A 27,219-nucleotide genomic window follows, 5' to 3' on the forward strand; every position below is an offset into this window, starting at 1 on the left:
TCATTAAGTTTGAATTGGGACAAAATGTCGAGACGCAGACGATCCTTTCCAGTGGTTGACTCTTTCTTTTTTAATAGATCTTCCCTAGGGAACCACCAAGCTCTTTTCATTGATCTCTTTAGGAGTTTCTTGGGGTATCCTCTTTTCTTTAAGTTGTCACATAATGTGCTTGGTGGTTCCCTAGGGAAGATCTATTAAAAAATCTGGATGTATCACTCAAACAAAATCCCCACTACCCACTACGGTCCGTGACTATGTAGGATTACAACCAATTCAAGGTCATCATAAATGTGGTTCATGCATCTGTTGTGATTCGACAATAGAAGGAGATCTTTTTAAACATAACCGGATTTATTGGAAACACGAATCTTTTACCAACTGTAGAAGTAAATCAGTAGTTTATGCAATACGATGTCCGTGCGACCTTGTGTACATAGGCAAGACTAGTCAAGAAATCAGAATTAGAGTGTCACAACATAAGTCCAGAATCAATAATAATGTTATAACAGCCCCATTGCTCAACCATTGGCGAATTAACAACCACCAAATTAAAGACCTAAAATGGACAGTTATTGCCAAAGTAACTAGGGATGCAAGAGGTGGTGATCTCGAACAGAAACTTTCAAGGACAGAAGCTATGTTAATTCTCAAATTTAACTCTGCAACCAATGGTCTGAATGAACTTTCTGAACTGTATAACCTAAACTAGCAAAATAACAGAGGCCCACGGTATATCATTTGGAGACTTCACAAGCTCATTCCTACTGTAGCCTATTGACCTTTTAACAACACTTCATGTCTTCCAAATTACGTTTCTTAAACAATTCATGTTAATCGAGGACCACCTTCCAACATGGAACACCATTGAATCAGACTATTGATACCTTGATGTACTGAGACAGTGAAGTAATTCATTATTCAATATACTTTTGCATTTCTGAATGATACCAGAACGTAATTGACATCAGCAATTCACTGTCTCTTCGCAATCAAAACGCTTGCAGACGCTCAAAAAGGTCATTTTAATTGATATATGCACCTTATTCACTAGTCCTCTTTCGACGTTTAACCTTAACTAAGACGTATGGAGACGCACATCAAGTCATCCCCAGTGATACTTGCGCTTCATCAATCAGTCTCCTTTCTATGTTTAACTTTCTAACCAATCAGCACGCAGACGCATAAAACGTCACTCACATCGAGACACTAAGCGCGGAGAAATCGGCTAACCAACTCGGACGCGATCGGCCCATCAGTGCGGACTAACTCTGATTTATGCAGGTATGCGGCGTAGGGTGACTTTTGATTCCAGTGAGAACGTAATCGGCACAATTTTAATAAAATCCTGTGTCGCTTCTCCACAGTTCCGGTTGATAATTTAAGACGACCATTAGCGTCTACAACCGAGCGGATAGAAACGACATGACCTCAAGAGGCTCTCTTTAAAGGTAACATTTCTGTTTCACCCCCAGTGAATTCACACTCTTCCTATTTGAAAATGCAAGGCATTAAAACACTGAAAGCTTTTCTGTTCTTTCCTCAGTTACTTATTGAGGACCAGCCCAACACGTCCCCTTCCTGTCCTTTCTAAGCACAAAGTAATCAATTATGGTCAAGTGATACACGTCCCTCCCCTCAACATAAAGTCACTGCTCAAATTAAGTTTATCTCAACATAATTGGACTCAGATGGATGTTTTTACACATTTTTGTTTCACTTTTTCTTTTTTTAGACCACTTTCTATCACTACTCGCCCGTCTCCATGTGATACAAGGTAATTTTCTAAGTTCCTCATTAAAAAGCCCGCAGAGAGAGGTATAGGGGCAGCACAAAAAACTTATACAGGTTTCTCCTTACTTTACAGGTCCTGACGAGAGACCCAGTGATCTAAGGGTCTCGAAACGCGTAGACCTTATACAACGACCACAAGAAGTCCAAATATCTAAATAATTAGGAATTGTTTATAGTTAAGCTTGTCGCTTGAACAATCCACTTCTGTGGTCCTATAATTGAAAAAACGTTTTTCTTTCTGTGTCTCAATGAACAAGCCTGTGTGATTGTATGAATGGATCAGAATGTATGAGATTTGTTTATAGTATGTTAGCAATGAGCGAATGATCGTTGTGATGTAAATATTGTGTAAAGAACTTTTCTTCTTTTGTGATTCCTTTTCTAAATCCGGCTGCTTTGGCAACAGGAAGGTTTACAAAATTTAAAAATTATATTACTAAATATTGATTAATTCAAACAAAAGAATAAATACTTTTTTGACACTTTTTGTTTCATCCTTTCAAAATGTGTCCTCCAAAATAATATGGAGCTTTTAGTTTTAGGGCAGTATTAGCATTCTAATTGTTTAATCTATTATAGGCTCAGCTTGACTGCTCTTAGCCTACCTCCAATATTGTTCATGATAGATGTCAGTTTCAGCACGTTAGCCACCATTTTCCATGTCAATTCTTAAATTGTCTTGATTTATATTGAGGATTCGAACTCTATTCTTCGTAATGTTTAATCTATGTGGGGTTCGGTGGTTCATTTTATGATTTAAAAAAGTTTCTTGTGCTCTTTTCTTTATTAACGAGCTATGCTTTTGTAAAGGTTTTTACTAGCTGTACAATAAATTAAAACAATTGTAAACTCTTGAGGAGACACCAGCCGTCCTGCTTATGGTCCACGTCCATCATCGCCACCACCTCCACCAGAGTCACTAGATGTAACTCCATACTCCTATAACGCATGCTTTGAGCCAAGGCTCACAGATGATCCCTGGGAGAGCTATGATGTCACCCAGACCTTGACTCTTACCCTGTCAGGGCACCTTTCTCCAACACCACCACAACCCATCACAAGGACATCCAGTGTGCAGCCACCTTTAGAAGGTGGATATGCATGTCCGTGATAAGGAAGACTATTTCCTTGTCGTGATGCTGACCAAGTCTGTGTGGACTATGCAGTTTCTGTTCACGCTCAAGTCCAATCCATAGACATTAAAGGAACCTGTGAAAGCCAGGGTTGTGACACTGAGGATGGGGAAGTAGAAGTCTACCCCCAGTGGCCGTGTCTAAAGCAGGGACCATGTCCCATCAGTCTCTCTGGTCATGCAACTTACTGGCAAGCGAGCATCTACTCAAGACACAGGTGACGACCAGCCTCCTGATAGAGAGCACTTGGACACTGCTCACAAGAGGATGACCATAGGGGGCCTTTAGTCAGTGGCATATAGCCAACTCTGTGGGACTCTTGCCCTGCTATGATAGAGCCCAGTTGGATGAAAAACAGGAGCTGGCGAAGCATCTCTCGGAAGTGTTCAGGAAAAGAGGGGGAGGAGATGGTGTCCAATGGCAAGACCATCTCCAGCTCTACAATCTATTGCACCCTTGATGCCACGGACACAGCCTCCTGGGGAATTTACACCAACGTCGTGCTCAGATGTCATCCCTAACACAGTATCTGGTGGTTTAAGCTGAACGTTTAAAAGCATCTCCTCAACCTGCGCTTTGATGGGGTACACCTATTTGGGCCTCAGGGTAAAATACACCAATATCGTGAAATTGTTGGGTGACTTCAAACTCTGACTTTGAGGAGGTCCTTTTGGAGGAAGCAGTATTCAGGAGGCACCAAGGCTACCTCTTTGGATATCACCTGTAGTACATGGGGAATAGTGTGCAGAAGACATTGTGACGCCAAAGGGTTAACTAGCTTAGGCAGTGTTGATGAGTGAAAACGTATGCAAAAAAACCCTTGTGCCATGCAACGCTAGCCGAGAATCTTGTGACGCTTGTTTTGCTGTTTCTACTAGACAAAATTAAAAGTGCAGCCAAGGTGCCTTATTTATGGTATCGGGCCTCGTTGAGCTTCCTATGCTTGTTTTCGACATTCCATTGAGACAGCGTTCTGCAAAGAAGCTCTGTTTATGATACACAGGGGCAGCCAGGTGGATCGTGGGAGAAACATACCGTTGAGAATATACTGACCCAGGAATGGCCTGGGAGGATGATTGATGAGTACCAGAGAGAGCAAAGTTGGAAAATACTGATAACAGCTCAGAACATGCGAGAAGGGAACCAAATGTGGTGTAACACAAATTTTAGTATATAAACATGGGGCTGACCTTGCCTCAGTGGAAGCTCACAGATGGAGTCGTGCAGATCTGACGTCAGCCTAAAGCTGCTCCCCACCCCCTAGATGTCCCGTTCCCAGAGAGGGTGTTGGAGAGATTGGAGCCGGCACTGTGGAAAGTTAAGTTCCAGGGGGTGATGAAGGGCCTCATCCTATTGCTTTATCCTGACTTGTTGGTTTCCTATTAGTGTCCCTTTAATTAGCTGCATTGCAATTGGTTTAAGACTGTGTGCTTCATTGTCCCAGTGCTAGCATTGCACTGTCCATGTAGATACGTATTCGTTGAAAGGTTGTGTATGTTTCACTGTCAGTGCGCCAGCACTGTACAGTCGACTATTGTTACTTGATAAATCATATTCTCCTGCACTACAGAATTGCTCTTGGGCTTCAGGGGTCTACTGCATTATCTGTCTCTTATTTGCACCATTACATTATAAATGCATGTGCAACTATTTTGTTGAGGTATGTCGTCATTAGTGTGATAGCATAATGCAGTATACTCGTATATAGTTCCGTGATTGTTCTCCCATCATTAAGCTAATAAGTTAAGCACCAGGGGTGGAAGGCTAGACTTTACTGTGCTGCTCACAGTTACAAAATTACTTTTGTGCTTTGGCCCACTGATTGTTGGAGATCTCAGCTTGTTTCTTTCTTGCTCTATTTTGCCAATGTTGCATTATAAATACATATAACCATTCTGCCAAAGTACAACTATTATTGCTTTTACATGTATCCATATTAATGCTTTATTAAAGATAAATTGTCTCCGCTATTTTTGTGTGTTGCTCCCTACTGGGCGTCCTTATTGATTTGTACCTGATTGACATTGCTTGGGTTGAATGACAGCCAGTCCAATACACCACCCATTTACAACGGGCAGCACCAGCATTCTCCAATTACAGATGGGCAAGTGGTGTAGCAGAAGTGGCTACAGGGGCAATAATAAAGGCAGAGGCAGCTTCTTTAAAGTAGCCATTACCTTCAAGCACTGACTTGCCCCACCTCATAGCCCACCCCCACCCTGATCGCGCATCTGTCGAGGAGATTGGAGGATTTCCCCTCTCGCTAGGAGGAAATCACATGAGATTGGTGGATATTGACAGTGGTTCAACACAGATACTGCCTTAAGCTTCTCACAACCCCTCCCAACATCCCACCTCACAGACATAACCTGAGCAGACAAATCTCAACCTTCTAAAGGAAGAGGTCCAAGCACTCCACAAAGGAGCTGCAAAGTGAGTGCCCCATCACCACCGGCACAAGGGTGTCTACTCTCTCTCCTTCCTCATCCCAAAAAAGGACTGCTCCTACTGGCTAATCTTAGTTGTGAAGCCCCTCAATGATTCATCCTGTTGGAACATTTTCACATGACAAACCTGCATGATGTCATCCTTCTGCTTCGATAAGGTAGCTACATAACTGCCCTGGGCCTGGAGGATGCCTTTTTCACATCCCACACACCGGTGCTACCTCCACTTTGTGTTAAGTAGCCAACATTACCAATTCAAAGTGCTTCTCCTTTGGCTTACAACCGCTCCAGGGGTCTTCACAAAGTGCCTAGCAGTCTTCGATGTCGACGATTGGCTGATCAAGAGCATAAGCAAGCAGTGTGTAGTTCTCATCCAAGCTGGGATCTCCTTGCTTCATTGCCTGGGATTTACTATAAAGGCCACCTACTGCCATCTACGACCCATGCACGGCCAATCCTTCTTCAGGTCCATACTCCACATAGTCCCAGGCAAGGCCTGAACCAGACAGCAGAGGATGTTGGCATTCCATCATCTCCGATCTCTTTTTCAGCCCAATTGTCAAAACAGTCAGAATGGTCATGGGCCTCCCTGGCTGATGGTCTCTTGCAGCGCCATGGTGCCTCACTCCTGGCTTCACATTTGCCATTTGCAAGAATGTCTCTTGGCTCAGTGATCACACGCGTAGGGTCACTGTGTGGATCTAGTGTTGGTAAAGACCAGTGCCCATCCCTGTGGTGGAACAGCAACAACCTGTTGCAGGTAACACTCTTTCAAACCCTGTTTCCCAAGACACTATCACCCTGGATGTCTCTCTCACTCACTGAGAGGCGCATCGCGTTCATATGACAATACAGGGGGTGTGCTCCCCCACCACCATCACAGGGGAGGGGAAGCACATCATCTACCTTGACCTGCTAGCCATACACCTGAATCACAGGACCTCCCTTCAAGTCCTTTAGGGCAAAGTAGCAGTCAATAGACAGACCGAAGCAGGGTGACACACACTCCCTCTGCTTTCTGCGCTACCTGGCACTGCACTCTACGCCAATTCACACATTTTATAGTGGGATAACTTCTGGGAGTGGGCAATGGCCTGACAGACCTGCTCAGCTGGACACATCAACAAGTCAACGAGTTGGGATGTTACCTGCAAGTCCTACTCAAGTACTTTTCAGCGCTGGGGCTCCCCGCGGTTAGATCTGTTTGTAACTCCTTAAAAAGCAAAATGCTCAACCTTCGCCTCCAAGTACCCACACCTACAGTCCATTGGCAATGCACTATGGATTAACTGATCAGGCATCTGTACTTGTGCTGTTCCTTCTCTACTACTGCTTCCGTATATGTTACAGAATTTGCTGCAAACATCTCAAACACTTCTCCTAGTGACTCCCACATGGACCAGACACTCGTCACTTCTTGATGTACACGAGGCCACATGAGAACATCCACAACAGGCCATCCCTTCTCACACGGAACAAATGCTAGATCAGACACCTAGACTGAGGAAGCTCAATCTAGCAATCTGATGCCTGCGGTCTTCGAGTTTTCTTACCTGTCTCCTACAGAAATGCATGAAGATTCTGCACAAATCTGTCATACCTACCACACAGGCCTGTGATGGCTGCTAAATGGAAGAGGCTCATCTACTATTGCATCTTCGATCACATGGACCCTATTAAACCTAGTGACCAGGCTATCATTTGTTATCTTGTCCACCTACAAAAGGCAGGCTTTTCCTATACTTATATAAGGTTAATTCTAGTTGCTATGGCTGCCTACATGCATGTCGGGGTATACTTTATGGAAGGCCTCAAAAGGGTCATCCTTCCCAGAGTCCTCCCTGCCCCTGCATGGAACCTCAATGTGTTTCTAACCAGGCTCTTGGGCTACCCTTTTTGAGCCCTCGCAATCTTCCCTCTTGCAGTTCCCAGCCTGGAAAATAGCTTGCTTTGTAGCAGTAACCTCCCTTAGATGCTTCATTTAGTTGCAGCCCTCACTCCAAGAACCCTCCATTCTTGTTTAGAGGGGCAGGGCTGTTCTTGGAACTAACCTAAAGTTTATATCCAAGTGGTTTTCCTTTCCCGCTCAACGAATGATAAAGCTGCCAGTCTTTTTTCCTTAGCCAAGACTTGTAGCGGAGAGAACCCTGGATGTTAAGCGCACACTCATGTAATGCATTGGCATGTCCAAGCCCTTTCGTAGGTCTGTTCAATTGTTTGTAGCCTTTGCAACACCCCACAAAGGTCATCCTGTTTCTCTTATGGTTGGGATTGCCAGATGGATGGTCCAATGCATCCAGACATGCTACTATAAAGTTAAGCTCAGGACACACTCTACATGCAAGACAGCAGCAACCATTGCCTTTCTTGATAATATCCAGCAGGCTGACATGTATAAGGCAGCCACCTGGTCAACCCCACACACATTCAGCAAGCACTAGTGTATGGATATCTTCATTCTTCAGCAGGCTGTGGTTTGCCAGACAGTCCTAAAGACTTTGTTCCATACATCTGCATCACCCAAGCACTAGTCACTGGTTGTGGGTGTACTGCTTTACAGTCTATACAGCTATATAAAAAAAACTAAGGTTCACTTGGAAATCTCAAATTGAGAGACAACCAAGGTTAGCCACATCAAATAAAATAATATTCATATTCAAATATGATGTGAAACTGAGCGACATCACTACCATCATACACCACGAGGTGATGCAGCCCCCGACGTGCCAACGGGCAGAGAGATTGCTCACCCCTTACGAGAAATGGTTACTCACCAAACAGTCTCATCATGGAGCTTTTATCATATCTTTCGGCCCCCGGGACAGTTGATTAAATCCACAGGCTAGAGGCGCTGGGAGGCAGAGCTGGGGCGGACACTATCACTGAAGGAATGGGGGGGCCATTTTTTACCGGGCTAGACACTCAGCTCGCAACATCTCTAGCATAGAAATGGCTATCAAGATACCGACATATTGGTATCTTACTCCCCCTCCAGGGTGCTGGAGAGGCAGCGGGTCAGAGGGCACACTGACCCACCTGCCGTGGGAATGTCCAGCGCTTGCATCATACTGGGAACAGATCCTCGACGAGGTAGATAAACACTTTAACACAAAAATACTATGCTTCCCGGCAAATGCTCTACTAGGCCTGCCTGATAGTTTGTTAATATTAATTTGGTGATCCTTTGACAAAGCCAGTAGGCTTGCCTAATTTAAAATGACTCCATTATATTGTGATGTTGTATCACGTATACATGGGGGCTATTGTGATTATGAGGTTCAGGACCCACTAGGAGTAAAATGTGTTACGAGGGAGTCACCAAAGTTATTTCCATCTACCTGTGTGTGTGCGTGTGTATATATATATATATATATGATGTGATCAAGCCCACTTGTTGGGCGAAACGCGTCATGCTGCCATGCCGAAGCGTCTATTTGCCTAAAAAATAAAAGAAGAAAACCACGCACCTACCTTGGAGTCCGTGTCCCGATTTTTTGCCTTTTTGAATTGGAGGTGACAATAGTGGGAATTCTGGTGTTTGTTCATATATATATATATATATATATATATATATTCACTTAAAAAACCATAGGTTTCACACATGTTATAGTTAGCTGGACATTTCCCTCGTAAAAAACCAATGAAATTCCCCCGTTATAGTTAGTGCAGGCAACTATAACTCACGCGACCGCAATCCGCTGCTGATGAAGTCAGATATTACATCACTGTATTTATTCACTTATTTACCCATTTTTCTTTCCTTTAACCTTTAGCTATACATATTTAATAAATATTTATTTTACAGAAAGACACATATGTCATCAGTGATGTAATATCTGACTTCATCAGCAGTGGATTGCGGTCGCGTGAGTTATAGTTCCCTTTACTAACTATAACGGGGGAATTTCATTGGTTTTTTACGAGGGAAATGTCCAGCTAACTATAACATGTGTGAAACCTATGGTTTAAGTGAATTTGCAAGGTTTTTTAAATGCTAATTCCTAACTATAACGTGTGTGAAACCTATGGTTTTTTCAGTGAATTTGTACGGTTTTTTAAATGCTAAGTTATGTATTTATTATTTAAATTTTTTTATTTTTTTTAAGGTTTTTCACCGTGCGCGACCGCCAGTAGATAATATATATAATTCTGATTTTTGCGTGTACGCCATCAAATGCCCATGTGCAAAATTATATGTTGGGAGCACGATCTTTCCTGTGAAAAAGCGAATTCTTGAACACCTTAGAGCGATTAAGAATGTGGACTTGAATTACTCAACTGCTAGGCACTGGCTGAAGTATCACAATAAGGATGTTAATTGTTTTTCATTTTTTGGAATTGACAGGGTGCCAGCAAACCCCAGAGGGGGAGACCGTGAGAAACGTTTGAGAATTCTGGAGTCACAATATATCATTTTGCTTGAGTCCAAGAACCCTTTTGGCCTTAATGAGGATGAGGAGCTTTTTGTCCATATATGATGTTTCATAAATGTAGCTGGAACATTATTATATAATTTTGTGTAACTAACAATGATTAATTGTTATGATCGAAATTTGGTATCTGCTATTTGGTTTCCCCTACCTCCTTTCAAGCTGTGTTCAGAACTTTGTGTAAATACTTAATTTAGTATGTTTTTTTCACTCTGATGTTTTCAATATTAGGACAGCCTCAGGTCACTTGACTTGAATAATGACTTAGTATCGGTTAATGCCACTGGGCAACAATGTTGACTTTTGAACCTTTCACAGTAATAAGTGAACTCTCTTACTTTATCAAAGTATAAACCGTGCACTTGCATTTTATGTTAAAAGAACTATATGTTTGTTCTCTCTAACTGTGTGTGTTTTGTAAAGTCTCTTTTCTATTGCCATGCTCGGGTTACGAGCAACATTCAGTCCTCTGTTTATGTTTTTGTAAACACTAGAAATGGTGGAAGAGTGATTTTCAATGGTGGCTAGTGACGAAGAGCGTCTGCTCGAAACGCGTTGCCAATAAATTCTTTTTTGAATGACCGAGCCTTGGAGTGCGAGTATTCCTTTTCTAGGATACAACCTTGTGGAGTTTCCGTTAATATATATATATATATATATATATAATCCACTGACGGTCGCCAGTAGATAGTTATAGTTAGGACCGTGTTTCCATAGGAAATCTGAAAATTCTATTTTGAATAACTTTGGCGCCGGTTGACGAATCCTCGCGAAATTTTTAAAATTAATGAGGCGCTCCGCTCAGCTCCTACCCTGAAAGTCTCGGGGTGATTCGTCAAGCGGGGGCTGAGAAAAAAGGGGGGTCCCAAAACGCGTTTTCCCCATGCATTTTCCCATAGGACCTTTAGTCGAAGGTACAGCCCGAACGGCTGAACAGAATTACTTGAAATTTGGCAAAGAGGTAGTCCTCAGGTCAGGCATGTGCCTTTTGCATATATGGAGTCAATCTGTTCAGTATTTCCTGAGAAAATTGCAGTTAAAAGTACATAAATATCTATAGGCGCGCACCGTGCGCGCACCCTATCTTGCGCGAGCGTAATTCTGATTGGTGGTTACATGTCAGTCAACGTTCGAATCGGTCGAAATCAGGAAGTGTCTTCCGCCATTTTGTTTGTTTTTGGTGCGACAGTGAAAAAGAGAGGTGGCGAACGTGAAAAGGGGGCAGGGTAGAGAGTTCCTGACCCCCTAGCCATTAAAGAAACATGGACTGCTGCGAGGCACCGGAGTCTCAGCACTTAGCAGAGGATCAAGTTTAAACAGCGTGAATGGAAAACTGGATTCTTCATAAACAACCCACTGGAGGGTAATAAAAAGGATTAAAATGAAGGACTATTGATGGCAGCTATCACGGCAGGGCGTCGGTATATGAAGGAAGACTTCAAGCTCCATAATGCCTCTTAATAGTTTTGCACCGAAGCAAGCCCACCAGGGGGCGAGCAACTGATATTTAAAGGAGCTGACCTGGCGCCCTCGAGAATCTGCCAGGAAATAGCACACCAGCCCGTGAACAAGGTGCAAGCAGCACTGAAACGCGTAGGGCATCTATATTGGTTTTAAAAGAATGCCGGTTTGCTGAAAATAAAGGACTCTGCAACAAAAGATGGGGTCCTGCTTGTTTCCTGAGTGCGCCTCCAAGCAAGGGAGTAAAACTATGGGAATACATATTACGGCCAGTTCTCGGTCGTGGAGACTGCACCGCCATTAAAGAAACATGGACTGCTGCGAGGCACCGGAGTCTCAGCACTTAGCAGAGGATCAAGTTTAAACAGCGTGAATGGAAAACTGGATTCTTCATAAACAACCCACTGGAGGGTAATAAAAAGGATTAAAATGAAGGACTATTGATGGCAGCTATCACGGCAGGGCGTCGGTATATGAAGGAAGACTTCAAGCTCCATAATGCCTCTTAATAGTTTTGCACCGAAGCAAGCCCACCAGGGGGCGAGCAACTGATATTTAAAGGAGCTGACCTGGCGCCCTCGAGAATCTGCCAGGAAATAGCACACCAGCCCGTGAACAAGGTGCAAGCAGCACTGAAACGCGTAGGGCATCTATATTGGTTTTAAAAGAATGCCGGTTTGCTGAAAATAAAGGACTCTGCAACAAAAGATGGGGTCCTGCTTGTTTCCTGAGTGCGCCTCCAAGCAAGGGAGTAAAACTATGGGAATATATAGATATATATATATAGATATATATATATATATATATATATATATATATATATTTGTATTTGAATGTGTTCAAAAAGTACTTTTTAAAGTACTGACTGGACAATAATTTGAGAGTTATTGCATGCCACCTAATAGGTAATGCTAGCCCACACCACCTCCCCTGAGTAGGTTTTGCTCTGCAGCTAAAATGAGTCAAGTGTTACAACGGGGTACTTGGTTCTCCGAAATTATACATAGGCGGACCTATTACTTGTGAAGAACTCCCATCCTTCACAACTGATAACCCAGTTTCACTATCCTTGCTTTTTTTTCGTACTGTAGAACATGGCTGGTAAAGGCTGGGTCGAAATTTGATAACCAGCACAGAAAAATGTGGGTGTGAGTCTCTTTAATGCAGCGATTCTCTTTGAGTTTTCTCTCACATTGTCCTTCACTTTACAACATTTGAAGGCATCTTGTGCTCTTCGACTTGAACTTTGCTAGGCAAATCTAGAGCTTTGGACAATCTTCTTTTTCTGTTTCCTCATATAATGCCAGACATGCTAGAAAAGCACAACATGTGTTTCTTTGTAGCCCAGGGAGGCTACAGATCACACTGTAACCAGAAAGTCCATCAATCTAAAAATTCACCCAGAGGTCCTTCCTTAACATGTACTCATCCGAAAGTAGTATTTCATTTTCAGTTTCAATTAAACCATATACAAAGTAATCCTTTGCTACGTCAATTTTAAGGCTACTCTTTCAGTAAGCAAACATCTTGTTACTGCATTCATATACCAGCCATTTTCTTTCCATCCTGGATAAATTTACCCACTTTTAAACATAGAGCATTCTGACTCGGTGCTCCTAAGTTTTCCCCAACTGCTGTTGTGCACTTCATACAGTTCACATTTCAGCCTGCCTTACTACATTCTTATTCTCTGTAAAGGTATGTAAGCCACACACCCACTCTTGGATGTAGCAACTGCACCAGGCTTGCACCACAAACAAGCATTGTTTAATTTAGCAGCCTTGCGTCCAAATGTAAAATTTTGAAGGAAATGAGAAGCAAGAACACATACATGTGGGTAATGCTTATTCAAATGGAAATAATTTCACATTTCAGATACATTTATTGGGTTTAAGAAAATCCTTTGAATGTGAAGACAATCCGTTTAAAACAGTCCATACGTGCTTGCAGAATAACATTTCCATATGTAGCAAAAAAGACTATTTTAGAAAACCATCTAAATCGCCTTAAAAATAATAAAGTAGTAGTAATCAATGGCAACATGGCAAAATACTCATGATTGTGTGGGTTCCAACGAAGTGTCTATTGCTTTAATACTCTTTACCTGTCACACTTTAATATATTGACCTGTAATTTCAAGCCCTGGCTGTGTATTTTGACACAGTAACTATTGCCACGTTGACATGCACTACTCAGTCATTCTACAGTGATCTACTTTGACCCTTAATGGTTTCAATCAATATTTTCTACAACGGCTGTACAGTGGGCATGGTAAAAGAAAATGCTCAAAAGTTTCTTTATGACCTCAAAGTATAAGCATTTTCCAGAGCAGTGATGATTTCCACCATTTACAAGTTGCATCAGTTAAATGTTTAAAGGTTATTACCCTTTCGTCTTGAGTTTTTGTTGTTGTTGTATAGTTTGCATCTTACCAGTTGATGACCTCTACCGACTGACGTTTTAGTTTTTATGTTAGTCTTCTTTCCTTCTGGCTTCTACTCAAAGCTTCTTTATCAGCTAAGCACTCTATGCAAAGTCTTATACGTGGAGGATTTTTTGTTTGTTCTGGGATCAAAGCACAGAAGCATTGCAATTCTTAGGTTTATGTTACAACTCTTAAAATGATAAAAACAAATCTGTTCTAGTCTAATGGTTTAGGATTCTCATAGTCAATGCTCACCTCTATAGGTGAAGAACTTTGTTTACACAAGGTAAATCAATGAATATAACCAGGAGTCCCTAAGAGTTTTTTTCAAGAGACCTTCACCCACTGGAACTCACTAGTGGCATGCTTCATCATCAGGTTGACACTCTATACACCTTGTGAGACGAAGAGGGCTTAAGGTCACTGGGAAGGGAGCACTTCTAAATCAAACTGTAAGTGGCGTCTGTGTGGGGTATTTAAAATTGCCTAAAGCTATCTGCTTGATGTATTCTCTTTACAGGAATTTGGGTAAGATTAAAAACAAAAAGGAATGTAGTTTAGGGATATGTCAATGGTCCCTTACATCTCCAAACTGTCGCTGTTCACTTGTTTCAGCCACCTTGGCCCAAACAGAGTCTTGTGGCTTTCCTCAGGACCTGGTCACAAGACCTGGTTTGGACCAAGTTGGCTGAAACATGTCAGGCACAACAGTTTGAAGATGTGAGGGAACATTGACCTGTCCCTAATCTACATCCCTTTTTGTTTTTAATCTTAGCCAAATTTCTGGAAACAGAATAGATCAATAGAATTTAAGGGAATTCTAAATACCCTACTGATAATTTCATTCAGAAGAGCTGCCACCCCAGGGAGGTTGGGCCTGCTCAGTCACACTAGGTGTCTTGAGTGTCGACCCGATTGTGAGAAAGTGGCTCTGTATATACTGATCCCAAATAGGTACAGTGTGTACAGAGGCCACAGTCCCCAGAGGTTTAGCAGAGGTTAAAGTTAGATATAACCTTACTCTCTAAAGTGGTAGCTTGGTCGAGCAGTAAGGCAGTATCGGAGGACTGTGTAAAGCATTTGTTGTACACACTCAGTCAGCAAATGGTCACACACACTCAAGAACTGAACTCTAGGCCAATGGTTTATATAAAAAATATATGGTTGTTTTATTTTAGAACCAACAATTGGTATTAAAATATACTTTCTCAGAATGAGATGCTTTAATTAAATACTTTTGCAATATGGAATTGACTTTTGTAAGTAATAGTTACAGGTTGTTACAATAGGCAACACAATTTCAAACACAATAATACATTGAGCTCAATGGAAGTTTTAAGTTATTTGCAATAGATTACTTTCAGGATTACTTTTCTAACTCCAGGACTGGATCCTAGATTCAGTCCTGGGACGGTTCTTAGAAACAAGTGATTAAAGTCGAATTAGTTACTGTTGTGATTTTTAGGCAATATTTTGCTATTTTAAAAGTTGACAGAAGAAATTTCATAGAAAAGCAGTCAATGGTTCCCTATGGGAGAAAATTCAAGTTGCGGGTATAGTATGTTCTCGTTACTTTTGTAATCTAGTACTGGGCTCCTAGGTTCAGTATTGGGACCTCTATCTAAAACAGGTAAGTTTTTCACAGTTGGTACGATTTTTAAAGAATATTTGTAGTTTGCAAAAATCGACAAGAAATTTCACAGAAAAACAGTCAATGATTTCCTATGGAAGAAAATTGGGTTAATGGCAAGTACGGTTGTGAGTACTTTTCAGGGTCAGTGCTGGGCACCAAGATCCAGCACTGGGATCTCTCCTAATAGCAGGTGAGTATTTTCGTTTTCGTTACTCGGGTGATTTTAGGTGAATATTTTAAGTTTTAGAAACTCCACACTTAAAAGAAATTTCAGAAGAAACCAGTCAATGTTACCCTATGGAAGAAAATTAGGTTATCGGCTTTTGGGTAAGTACTCGACTGGCAGAGTTAAGGTTCTGGGCACCGACTCTGGGGTCTCCCAGGGTCAGGTAAGTACAGTGGTTACACCCTCAGCGGCACAGGGGCAGCCAGGTGCAGAGTGAGTTAGGCCCAAAGTTATCCTATGGGAGGCAGGGGGGCCTTGGTTGGTGGCTGCTGACTAGCAGGCCACGCGGCTGTGGGAGCTGGGCTCCTGGTCACTTGCTCAGGGCAAATGGCGAAGTAGGTAAGAGTAGAAGTTACGCTGCCAGGGCCACTCGGGCGGCTGGGTGCAGGGTGCTTTTGAGCCTTCGCGCGCTCAATGGATTTCAATGGGAAAGCTCCAAGATGAACAAAGGCTGCAAGCTCGGGGACGAAGATTCTTCAGGTGCCACCACCACTTCGAGAGGTAAGTTGGGTAGTTGGAGGATAGGTAGGTGCCCAGGAGTTTGGCACAGGGGGGCGCCGGGTTCAGGGGTGCCTTTTGGTGTCAGAAAATCTAACCCATGTTGATTGCGGTTGGGGGGGGGGGGGGTACCTGGTTTCGAGGCTGCAGGCGTCGTCCGGAGCATCGAGGTGAGTCCTTGTGTGCCGGATTCGGGGTCACAGTCGCTGGGGGGACGTCCTCGGGGTCTTTGTTCACTCCGGCACAGGCCAGGCTTGGCTGGTGCAGAGTGTGCAGGGTTCGCGGTTCCGGGCTAATGCCAGGGGTTAGAAACTTGTTGTGAGCAGAGCCACTGCTCATGGGAGTCCCAGGTGCTCGGAGTCACAAGGTAGCCAGGTCCTCCGGGGTTTGTGAGGTTGCTGGCCACAAGAGGTGCTGGGATTCAGCAGGTTCGAGGGTCGACAGGCCGGTAGGGCTGGGGCCAAAGCAGTTGGTGTCTTCCTCTTCTTAGCAGCTGCACGGCAGGTCTCCTTTCTTCTTGCTCTTCTTTGCTTTTTCGGAATCCCCCTAAATACTAGATTGAGGGGCATTACAGGTAGGTAAAGGGCAGGGACCAATGGGTCCCTTCCCTTGGGTGGGTATACCCCCTATCCTGCCACTCTCCTGTGGGAGGGGGGCAGTAGCCTAGTCCTGATTGGGCAGGGCTTCCCATCTTCAAGATGGCGAGAACCCGGAGATGTGCTTCACCTCGCCTCCCCCTGAGGGGTGGGGGTTGGCAGAGGCTGGTACATCCTCTGTCCTTACTTGAGGTTTCCGGCCAGTTTTCCTGCCAGAGTGGGGGTCAGAACCGGTGGGGGCCAGTTGCTTAGTACAGCAAGTGGCCTGGAGAAGCTCACAAAGGCGGCATGCCTTTGAAGCTTCCCCCTGCCCATCCTGGGGGAGGAGACCTAGCACCTCGCCCAGGATGTGCATTGTTGCAGGCCCAGGAGAGCGGGGGCTCTCCACCCAGGGGTCCAGCAACACGTCTGCTGTGTGGCAGCCTAGGCAGCCTCTCAGACCAGACGTGGATTGTAGGTTAGGTTTCAGGGGGCATCACTAAGAAGCTCTCTGTGGTGTTTTGTACATTAAATCCCATACTGGCATCAGTGCGGGTGTAATGTGCTGAGAAGTTTGATACCAAACTTCTCAGTCTTCAGTGTTGTCATTATGGTGCTGTGGAGTTTGTGTTTGACGAGCTCTCAGTACCATGTACTCTTAAATGGCAGCACTGCACTTACAGTGCCCAGGAATGGACCTGGGTACTGTAGGGGCACAGGGCTCATGCTCCTGTGCCCACACCACTGGCATAGGGTACCCAGCTAGAGGGGTGGCTGATGTATGCCAGGGCAGTGTAGGTTGTGGGCATGGCACACAGGGAGGTGTGCCATGTCGACTCTGTGTTTTGTCTTGTACCCAGACACTCAGCCTGCAAGAGCAGTGTGTTTGTGTTAGGGTACAGGGCCTCTAAGGGTGGCACAATAAGTGCTGCAGCCCTTAGAGGCCTTCCCTGGTCACAAGGCCCTGGGTACCCAAGGAACCATTTACCAGGGGCTGACATGTGGCTAGGGTTTGCCAATTGAGGTTTTAGGGAAGGAACATAGGCCCTGGGCACCTGATTGGCACACTCAGTCAAAGTACATTCAGTAATTCAGCAAAAAGTGGGGGCATACCATGCAAGAAAGATGGCACTTTCTCACACAGATGATGAAGCATGCTACTCGTGGAATCTAGTAGCTGACAGTCTCTTACTCTTGGAGGCTCCTAGAAAAATAAGGCATTTTCGGACCCCACTTGCTTTTGATTGTTTAACGCTGAAACTCTAGTGGTCACACCCCAAATACTATTATCTCCTCCGCTTCTTGATTTTTAAAACCAATGAATATGGCACGTGTGTGTATTTTTTTGCGGGTTTTCAAATTGGCTGTGTAATCCTTTCACTCACTTTATTTTTGTTTCTTATTTACACGATCAATTTGGCAACAGGATCCTCTTAGAAATAATTGTGTGTTTATTTAATGAGGTTCTGTAAAGCAGAGGTCTTATGACTGCAATGTTTAATCTCATTGTATCAGATCTCACGCTGCAGTACAGTTTTTGTCTGGAATCTTCATTTTTCTAGCAGGGACATATGTAAAAAGGATTGGAGTGGAACAAGAATGCCATACTACTCCGTTTATAAACCGACATTTTGCTGTTTGGTTTATTGAATTTTTGTGAAATGTTCTATGTTATGTGGATCACATACCACTAATCACCCCCTTTTGTGCCCCCACAGAAGTATTCTTGAAAGTAAGGAAGCACGTTTATACAGTGTCCTTTGGCAGTATACCTATGTAGTAAGGCTGCAGAATAATACTCTTCTGCTTTGGTAGACATTGAGATTTTGTCACACAAATCCTTTGTCCCTTCTTACTTTAAAACAGTTGGTGACCACATTTCTCTGCTATGGTTTCCGTCAGTTTGAAGCTCTTCTAGGTGAATGGGGATAATTTCTCTGAATAGCCTACAGTGCTCGCTCAGTGCAGCATGGAGATATGCCTGTAAAGCGCAGCCAGTGACATTAATGTGACTATCTGGTCAGATCTGAGCTGCTGGCCAGTGTGGGGTGGATGTCCAGAAATGGATCATTCAAGAACCACTATGAGAGTGCTGAGTTTAGAACGTGGTTTTTAATCCTCAGATTTGTGTAGTATTAAACTGCATTGTGATCATCCTCAAGCTTTGTTTAAGTGTTGCATAGTGTTGTCGTCACTGAATGAATTTTTGTAACCTGACCCCAAACCAACCTTTGTCTTTTGTTCTCTGTTAGGTAATGACACACCTCCATGTGATTGAAGAGAGGATAAATCAAAGTCTTTCACAGTTGTACAAGATTCCTTATGTAGTGCAAGAGATCCAAGAAGATATTGGTGAGCATTTTAATGATGACTTTTTTTGTGCCGTTTGGAAAGCCATGCTTGTTGAATGGTTGGGTTGATGTGCATCGTGAAGGATGAAATACGACCTTGGAATTCAGAATGTAAAATTTTGGAACCCATTGTGGCAATTGCTATGTGAAATATTGTTTTTTCATTTCTTAGTACTGTTTTTGATTTCTAATGGACTCTTACACCCTCAGATTCCTCACCTGTAGAATATCGACCCAGGTACCAGACTTGATCTAGAAATATTCACAGCAATGTTCCCGGGCCCCTAAGTGGCACTATGCGGCTCGGTATTGATGTTCTGTGCTGGATGTGACGGAGAAAAGCCGCAGTCAATTGTCACCCCCTATGTTACGATGTCAGTTTCTTTCTTTCCGGTGTGTGAATCAGTTGACAAATTCTTTTGAAATTCTTTTCCAGTGTGCAAGGATAAAATGCCCCTACAGAAGACTACAGTGTTCAAACTATATGAAACATGTCGGTAATGGACTGCATGAGGTCTGTCTGGTGTTTGGTCTCCAAGATATGTGAATATTGTGACCTCATGCTCCCGAAGATGGTCTGAGTCCCTGATGCGAAGAGTACATTGCCAAACACCAAAGAAGTCTCAGACCTCGCATAAGTTCCACTGTAAGGCGAGGGTGCATACTGGTTCCTCCTCTCTAAGAGTTCCCACGAAAGGTCTATACTGTTGAGGTCTTCAGTAAGTCCAAGTCAAAGAAGAAACGCAAGAAATTGAAGCTGAACTCAGCCCCATTACACCACACTGTCCAAAGAGATGTCAGGAGAGCATCAAGGTGCAAACTGATCTTGCACTCTAGAGCCTATTCCACAACTGATCACGTTATGCCCTGACTCCATGGCCGTCAACAATGCAGCAGGTTGATGTCTTCAAGGAGGCCTTGCTGCATATTTTAGGCACTCTTCCAGCTCATCTTAGCGCTCCTTTGGGCCCCAAGGATCTGCGGGGGCTTCTGGGCGGTTTATTGTTGACTGACCCGTCCTCTGCTCCTTGAAAGGTGTATCTGGGCAAGAGTTTAAGTTTTGAGTTTCTTAGGATGAAATCAATGTAGATAGATCCGATGAAATTAGTCATGTATTCGTGCTTTATTCATCAAGTAGGAAAAAGGAGAGAGATGGCACAGCCAACACGTGTTTCGCCACCTAACAGGCCATCGGGCCTGGGGCTTCCTCAGGGCTCTACATAGGCAATGTTACAACATAGGTTATTTAAAAGGAAAAGTGGAGGAAGAAGAAAAATGAGAAGGACAGAGTTGAGGTGCGAGAAATGAAAGACACCGTGCAGACAAGACTGTCGACACCCACGGAGCTGCAGCCCACAAAGATCCTGCTGAGAAATTATGCCTATCCTTTAGTCAGCGACCTCCCTCTGCCTACCTTTGAAGAAGGCCAAAACTCCAGAGTTCAGCGACTCTGTCCACAAGTAAGCAACTAAAAGTACTCCGGTGCCCTCCGGATCCACAATCTTTGACCACTCTGCACCCGTCTCCACCGACCTGTGTCCAAGTGGCCCACCAATCCAGAAAAAGTTCCCCAGCAATCCTGAGTCCAAGTCCAGCGTTGGCTGACCTCTCCTGGACTCCACGACTGCCCTTGCAGTATGAATCCGAAGGCCCCTCCCGACCCTAACTGGCTCCAGTAAGAGAGACCAGACGTTAAAGGACACCCCTTGATTCCGATGCGCTTGGGCCTTAAGGAGCTCGACTGATGGTGCCCTGGGACCTGCATCATCCCAACTTATCTCTGCTGTCTCTGGTTTTCCTCTTGAAGCCTCCGGTTCAACACTTGCAGCCTGTTTTCGAATCCAAGTCTCTCCATTCACTTGCATTCAGCGCCTGGCATCGTGTTTGCAACCTGCACCCGGACGCCTCTGTGCCGTTGGTGGTGCCTGTTTGGTGCTACCTTGTGGCCCTCCTTGTGCTTGCTTTAACCTCCGAAGCTTGAGCCCTGCAACCTGCTACTTGCCTGCAAGCAGTGTGTCTTCAAGCACCCCCAGTCTCCATTGGGCCTGATCTGCAACTTTGACCTCTGCACACAGTCCGCCCTTGTGACGCTGGTGATGCAGTGTTTGTCCTTAACTGAACTTTGCCCACTTTTGAAACAGAAAAGTGTTTCTATTTAAAAACGTACTTACCTGTTTGCAAAGATCTGGGCCATTTATTGGTCATTGTGTGCACAACTAATGTGTTACACTTCTTTGTGTTAGGCCTCAGGCTGCTTGCCCACACTACCACAAATTGAGCACTTTTGAGTTTACATTGAGCCCTGTACACTTCTGGCAGAATGTCTGGACTCTGTGCACTGGATAACCGCTTAGTGGTATACCATATACAGAGCCAGTTTCCTACACAGTCACACCAGACTCTTTCGCAGAGGCTCCCCTTTATTGTTGTCATTCTGGACACTGTGCTGTTAATGAACTTTCCTACACCGCAAGGAGTGCAGGACTATTTGGGGTATGATCTCAATGTATTAGACTCTAATGGTTTCTGTTGAGAATCGCTCTGAAACTGCTTGGACTGTTGGCCTCCTGCTTCCTACTTGCCCCCATTGATTAGCAGCATATGCGGGCTCTGCAGTAGGATCTGATTTCTTAGGAAGCCCAGCACCAAGGAAACTTGTTGGATGTAATCCAGATTTCGGAAGAAACTGCAAAAGATCTGCAGTGGTGGCTGCTGGATCACAACCTGACCAGCCACAGGCCTCTCCTTTCCCCACCCAGAGTTAATGGTGATGGAAACTTACTAGGTTTGGGCAGAGACCGGTTAGAGGAAGAGAACAGAGGCTCTGATGGAAATCTGGCTCCACATAAATCTGTTGGAGTTATAGGCCATCTGTTAAGCATTAAAGGCTTTTCTGCCATCCATCAAGGGAAGGCTGGTGCAGGTTTTCATGGACACCACCACCACTGTGCAGTACTGCAACAAGCAGGGCAGATTTGTTTTTTGGGTCCTGCATAAATAGGCACTGCACCTCTGGAGTTGGCTTGACTGTTGGGGCATTGCGCTGATTGTGAAACACCTGGTGGGATCTTTGAACACAAAGGTATATAAGCTCAGTCAGCGACCCCTGGTTGATCACGAATGTTACTTTCAACCTGAGGTGACACAGAAAATCTTCCATGAGTGGGAAGAGCCCTGGCTTGAACTTTTTGCCACAGTTGAACGTGTAGTGTCAAGCATTCTGCACATTGAAGTTCCCCTTAATGCTCTCTCAAGAAGATGCATTCAGACTGGAGTGTAACACGGGACTCGTGTATGCCTTTTTTGCCACTTTGTCTCTTGCACTTGTTCTGAAGAACAGGAATGACTAGGCAGAGGTCATGCTTCAGATTGGGCCAAGAGTTTAGTATCTGGAACTTCGGGGGAGGAGGATTTGTCCTCTTATAAGGGTACTGCTGCGGGAGGATCTTCTGTCACAGCTGTAGGTCAGCGTTTTTCACCAGAACCTGTGCCATCTTCACTTTCATGCATTGATAGTGAGCAGCGCCAACTAACTGCCTTTGAATCACCACCAGAGGTTGTGCATGTCATCCTCCCATCCAGATGTCCTTCTACTAAGTCGATCTATGCTGGGGCCGGGGACAAGTTTGTTGCCTGGTGTGGAATCCGCAACAGAGGCCCCTTGCAAGCCAAATTGTCGGATGTTTTACTTTTTGTTTAGTCTCTTGCCTAGCAAAGCTTTGCAGTGGACACTCTTAAAGGGTATTTTTCTGGTCGTCCAGCCTTCTCATGTTTACCGGACCAACCTTCCTAGTTAAAATTGCCTATTGTAATGCATTTTATTAAAGGTTTGACACACATGCCCCCTCCCAAACGGGTCCTCAAAAGAGCCGTTGTGGGGTTCCTTCGGGCAAAGAAAGGTAAGGCAGTGCAGAAAAGCACTCTGTCATGGTGGATAGTCCTCCGCATTAAAACTTGCTTTGACTAAGAAGCTACCTCTAGAAGGAATGAGTGCATTCTCCAACAGAATCAGTGCTGCTTTTGCTACTACTGAGTTTGCATGCAGAGTCCATGTGCCTGGTATCTGTCAGGCCGTGACATGGGCGTTGGTGCAAGCGTTTGTGAAACCCTACTGCCTTAACAGCCAGTTGTGACATGAAGGGCACTTTGCCCTTTCGGTTCCGCAGGAGTTTATGGTCTGTATCCACTCTACCACCCTCCATCTGGGATGGGGGGAGGGAGGGGTACTGCTTTGGTATCTATTCTGCAGGTATGGAATTTACAGTTAAAAGTATCCATCAGAAGAACAAGTTACTTATGTTTTGTAACACTGTTTGTGGCTTATGTGGCTGGGGATACATATGCTCTGCATACTCCTGCCATCAAGTCAAGGTATAGTGACTCTTTCCTTAACTGGCAATGTGCATGGGCACTGGCTCCATTGTTAGATTTATTTTTTTGTGATATCAGTTTCTGAAATTTACCAATCGAGCTCCATGTTCGTTGCCTAACAGAGCTTTATCGCTAAGGTGGATATTGTATCTAACTCCAGATTCCTCACTGCACACTCACCTCCCCTTTCTGAGGAGTTGCCTCATTTTACCATCTTATCCCCAATTTGGAGATCTGCAGTCTGGTACCTCAGATTGTTTGTGCCCAGTGTCGGTGCTGAAAGATTCATTCTAAAAGAAACTGACATTGCTGTGAAGGGATGATGCTTGTATGCTCTCTCCCCTCCCCAACCCCCCCCCCCCCTCCCCACCCAGGGTGCGTGGGAGCACTGCTGTGAAAAATTCACGATGCATTCTGGTGCCGGGCAGATATTCTCTAGGCGAGGATTCTATAGTTATATCGTTTTACAGATATGAAGTGGCATTTCTTTAGTTAAACTATTTTTCTCTGTTATCCACCAGATTTAGTGGTGAGTATCTTTTGTAGAATGTCTGAAATCCTCATCACTAGCCTTTCAGCCTTAAATCCCTCACAAATGAGTAAAACTCTTTCTGTAGATGTTCATCTATCCATGTTAGGTTATTACTTAAAAATACGCTAGCTAACTCTTTTGTTCTATTTTTCAGTCACTATAAAATCCTGATATTCCTTTAAGACCCCAATACAGGTTTCTTTGATTTATTGGGATAGAAGCTGCATCTAGACAAGGTGTTTGGTATCAACTTCCAATGACTTCAAGCTCATTTTCTGATCATGTTCCATTTATGACTTTGAGAGAGCCCCTAAGCATTCGCACCCTAAATTGAATTGCCTCCTACATAAGAAAGGCAAGTCTGTGTTATTGGACTATATAGTGGCCAGAAGACCTTAAAAACTTCATCCTTACTAAAATGGAACTAAAGTGGTATTGAGTGGTTTTTAGTGCAGTTGCTTTGCATCTTGGTTAACCTTTACACAACAGAATAAATTGCAAGCACATGGAGAAAATAGCTATGCTCTCTGGAAGACAAAATTGAAATTAAATGTTTATTATTCTAAATGATCTCCTACCCTCCAGATGAGCTGCTACAGGAGCAGCATACAGATGTAGACCAGTTCATCTCCTCCATCGTCGAGTCACCAGTAGACGTCCAGGTGAGCTCGGAAGAAAGCGAAGAGCTACCCCGGCCTGAAGATAAGAGCTTCCGTCCGTTCCAGGTGAAATCTTACACCACCTTGGTGGAACCAGAAGGTAAGTGTGCACAGCACAACTGCGCATTAATGGGGAAGCGCTCCTACTCATTGCTAAGAGCCCCCTGAGACAAGGCGAAAATGGGTCTCAGTGGGTGGTTTCACCATTTTAATTTTTTTGTACGTTTTTATTACAGGTCATTTTACCTTTATCCAAAGATAGAAGAAAAATTGCTATTAAGAGTACCCATTTATAGATCAGAGCAGTTATAGCCTATGTAGGCATTGGTTCTAGAAGGCATAGCAAGGTACAGGTTATATTTTTCAAATGCTAATTACATATGACCTTATGTTGCCCATCTGTCAAAGAAATTGCACCATTTTGAGCTTTCCCTAATTTGAAGAGGGTAGCTGCAGATTGGATACGTGTTAAGAGCATTTGTCAATTTTCAGTGAGCAACTTAATCATAGAGTTTGGTTATTGTTGTGTGTGTGTGTATGTATGTATGTATGGGATTTGTAGAGCTCAGGAAACACCCCCATAGGGATGTCTCCACGCTATCGTAGCGGGAAAGTCAGACGAACATGGGCAGACAGGGTTAAGCTCTGAATAATGCCGTTTTCAGGAGTTTCCTAAAGCGGAGAAGATTGAAGCATTTACGCAGGTCCTACGGTAAGGTGTTCCAGAATTTCGAGGCCAGATGGACAACGGTGTCCCTTATGCAACAAAAACATTTTTTATCCCCGGTGTCGGATTACACTTTGCCATCAGTTTTGAGATGTAGTTGAATAGATGTTAGACGGGATATAGTACCATTGTGGTCCCCTCACAGAACTTGCCTCCAAGAAGCAACCAAAAAAGGTAAACTGGACAGTGAGCTGGCAAAAGGCTTTTGACACCGTGAAGGAGGCAATTTCAGACTAAGGATGATGGCCATAACCAGCCTGTTGCTTTCCTTAGCAGGAGGGTACTCCCCAGGGAGCAGCGTTGGAAGTGCTATTGAGTGGGAAGCCATTGCTGTGGTTTGGTCCCTGAAGAAGCTGAGACCATACCTATTTGGTCCTCACCTCCTTGTACAAACTGACCGCATGCCTCTCAGATGTCTGATGCAAATGAAAGGTGAAAACCCCAACTGTTGAGGTGGTTGTTTTCCCAACTGGGAATGGACTTCACAGTGGAGCACCGACCTGGGACTGACCATGCCAATGTAGATGGTCTTTCCAGGTTATTCCACTTAGACATTGAAGACTCTCTTGGGAAAGGTTAGTCGCATCCTCTTTTGTTTGGGGAGGGTTGGTTGTGTAGTAACGTGCCCCCTTTTGACATGGTCACCCCCATTTTTTGCCTGGTATTTGATACAACTTTGACCAAAGTGCACGGATTCCTGATGACCAGGTCCCCAGTCCCAGTGTTTTTCCCTAAAAACAAGATAACTGTGCAATTGTTCTGAAATTAACAAGACCTTTGGCACCTCTGTAAGTCCCTAGTAAGTGGTATGCATGGTACCTAGGACATGGGTGCTAAAGAGGGTCCCTAAGGCCTGCAGCTTGTATTGTACCACCCTAAGGGACCCATTACCAAACTCCTGCAGACTGCCATTGCAGGCTCTGTGAAGTGGTGCAGACAAAAGTGAAAACACAGCATGCGCCATGCCCCCAGACACTGTATTAAATACATGTAAGTCACCCCTACAGCAGGCCTTACAGCCCTAAGGCAGGGTGCATTATATTACATGTGCAGTCATATCTGCATGAGCAGCTATGCCCTTGTGCGGTCTAGTTCAATTACTAGATAGTATATGTGAACAGGGAAGCCATCTTAAGTGTATGCACTGAGCACTGTCATTACAAGTTTCCCAGCTTATGTGATGGCTTCAATGAAACCCATGGTGTTTGGCATCAAACACCTTTGTCTTAATAAATCATTGCTGATGCCAGTAGTGGATTTATTAAGGCATGAACCCAGAGGGTACCTTAGAGGTGCCTTCTGAAAACCTACCAGCTTCTAGTGTGCTACCTGACTGCTAAAGAGCAGCCTGCCACCACAGACCGCTTTCTGACCCCCCTGCAGGTGAAAGCCCACGCTCTCTGAGGGCAGAAACAATTTTTGCTCTGGCCGGAGGTGTTGTCACCTCCTCCAAGCAAGATGGCTAGTAATCAGCATATCAAAGCAGAAGGCTTCAAAAGCCTCTGCTGCCTTTGACATGCGACCCTGGCTTCCTCCTGCCCAGGGCCCATTTGGCACCACGACAGGCAGGAAAATTAGCTAGTTAGGAGGCGTGTTCACTGTCAAACTACTTACACCCCTAAAGTGGGCTACCTGAAGTGAACACAAAAAGGAGAACTCCAGCATGTTGGTTTTTAGTTAAATTAGATACCCTGGGTCCGGGTTATGCCCACTCCCCACCCACAGGAAGCTGTCATATAGGGGGTGTAGGTACCCCAAAGGTAAGTAGCCCATTAGCTACTAGCTTACACTCCCTTTAATGCCCCTAAGTTAATAATTATGGTGGCACTCCTGACAATAGGAACTCCTATTTGATGGACACAAGAAGAGGACAAAAGAGCAAATAAAGCGAGAACTGAGAATCAACTGTGGACTTTTTGGCACCAAAACCTGCCTGCACCGACAAACCGGCTTGTTCTGC

The 27,219-nt window shown here is 44.3% G+C and overlaps 1 protein-coding gene across 10 annotated transcripts in view; it reads left to right on the forward strand.

The window, feature by feature from the left end:
- Window positions 1–27,219, forward strand: part of APLP2 (amyloid beta precursor like protein 2) — a 697,478-nt gene that overhangs the window by 563,563 nt on the left and 106,696 nt on the right. For all 10 annotated transcript variants that reach the window (XM_085647208.1, XM_085647210.1, XM_085647209.1 and 7 more), the window contains 2 exons: window positions 18,872–18,971; window positions 24,459–24,632. In XM_085647208.1, the coding sequence (XP_085503334.1) occupies window positions 18,872–18,971; window positions 24,459–24,632 (274 nt within the window). The remainder of the gene's footprint in view (window positions 1–18,871; window positions 18,972–24,458; window positions 24,633–27,219) is intronic.

The sequence above is a fragment of the Triturus cristatus genome, chromosome 3_2, assembly GCF_964204655.1.
Source record: "Triturus cristatus chromosome 3_2, aTriCri1.1, whole genome shotgun sequence".
NCBI lineage: Eukaryota > Metazoa > Chordata > Amphibia > Caudata > Salamandridae > Triturus > Triturus cristatus.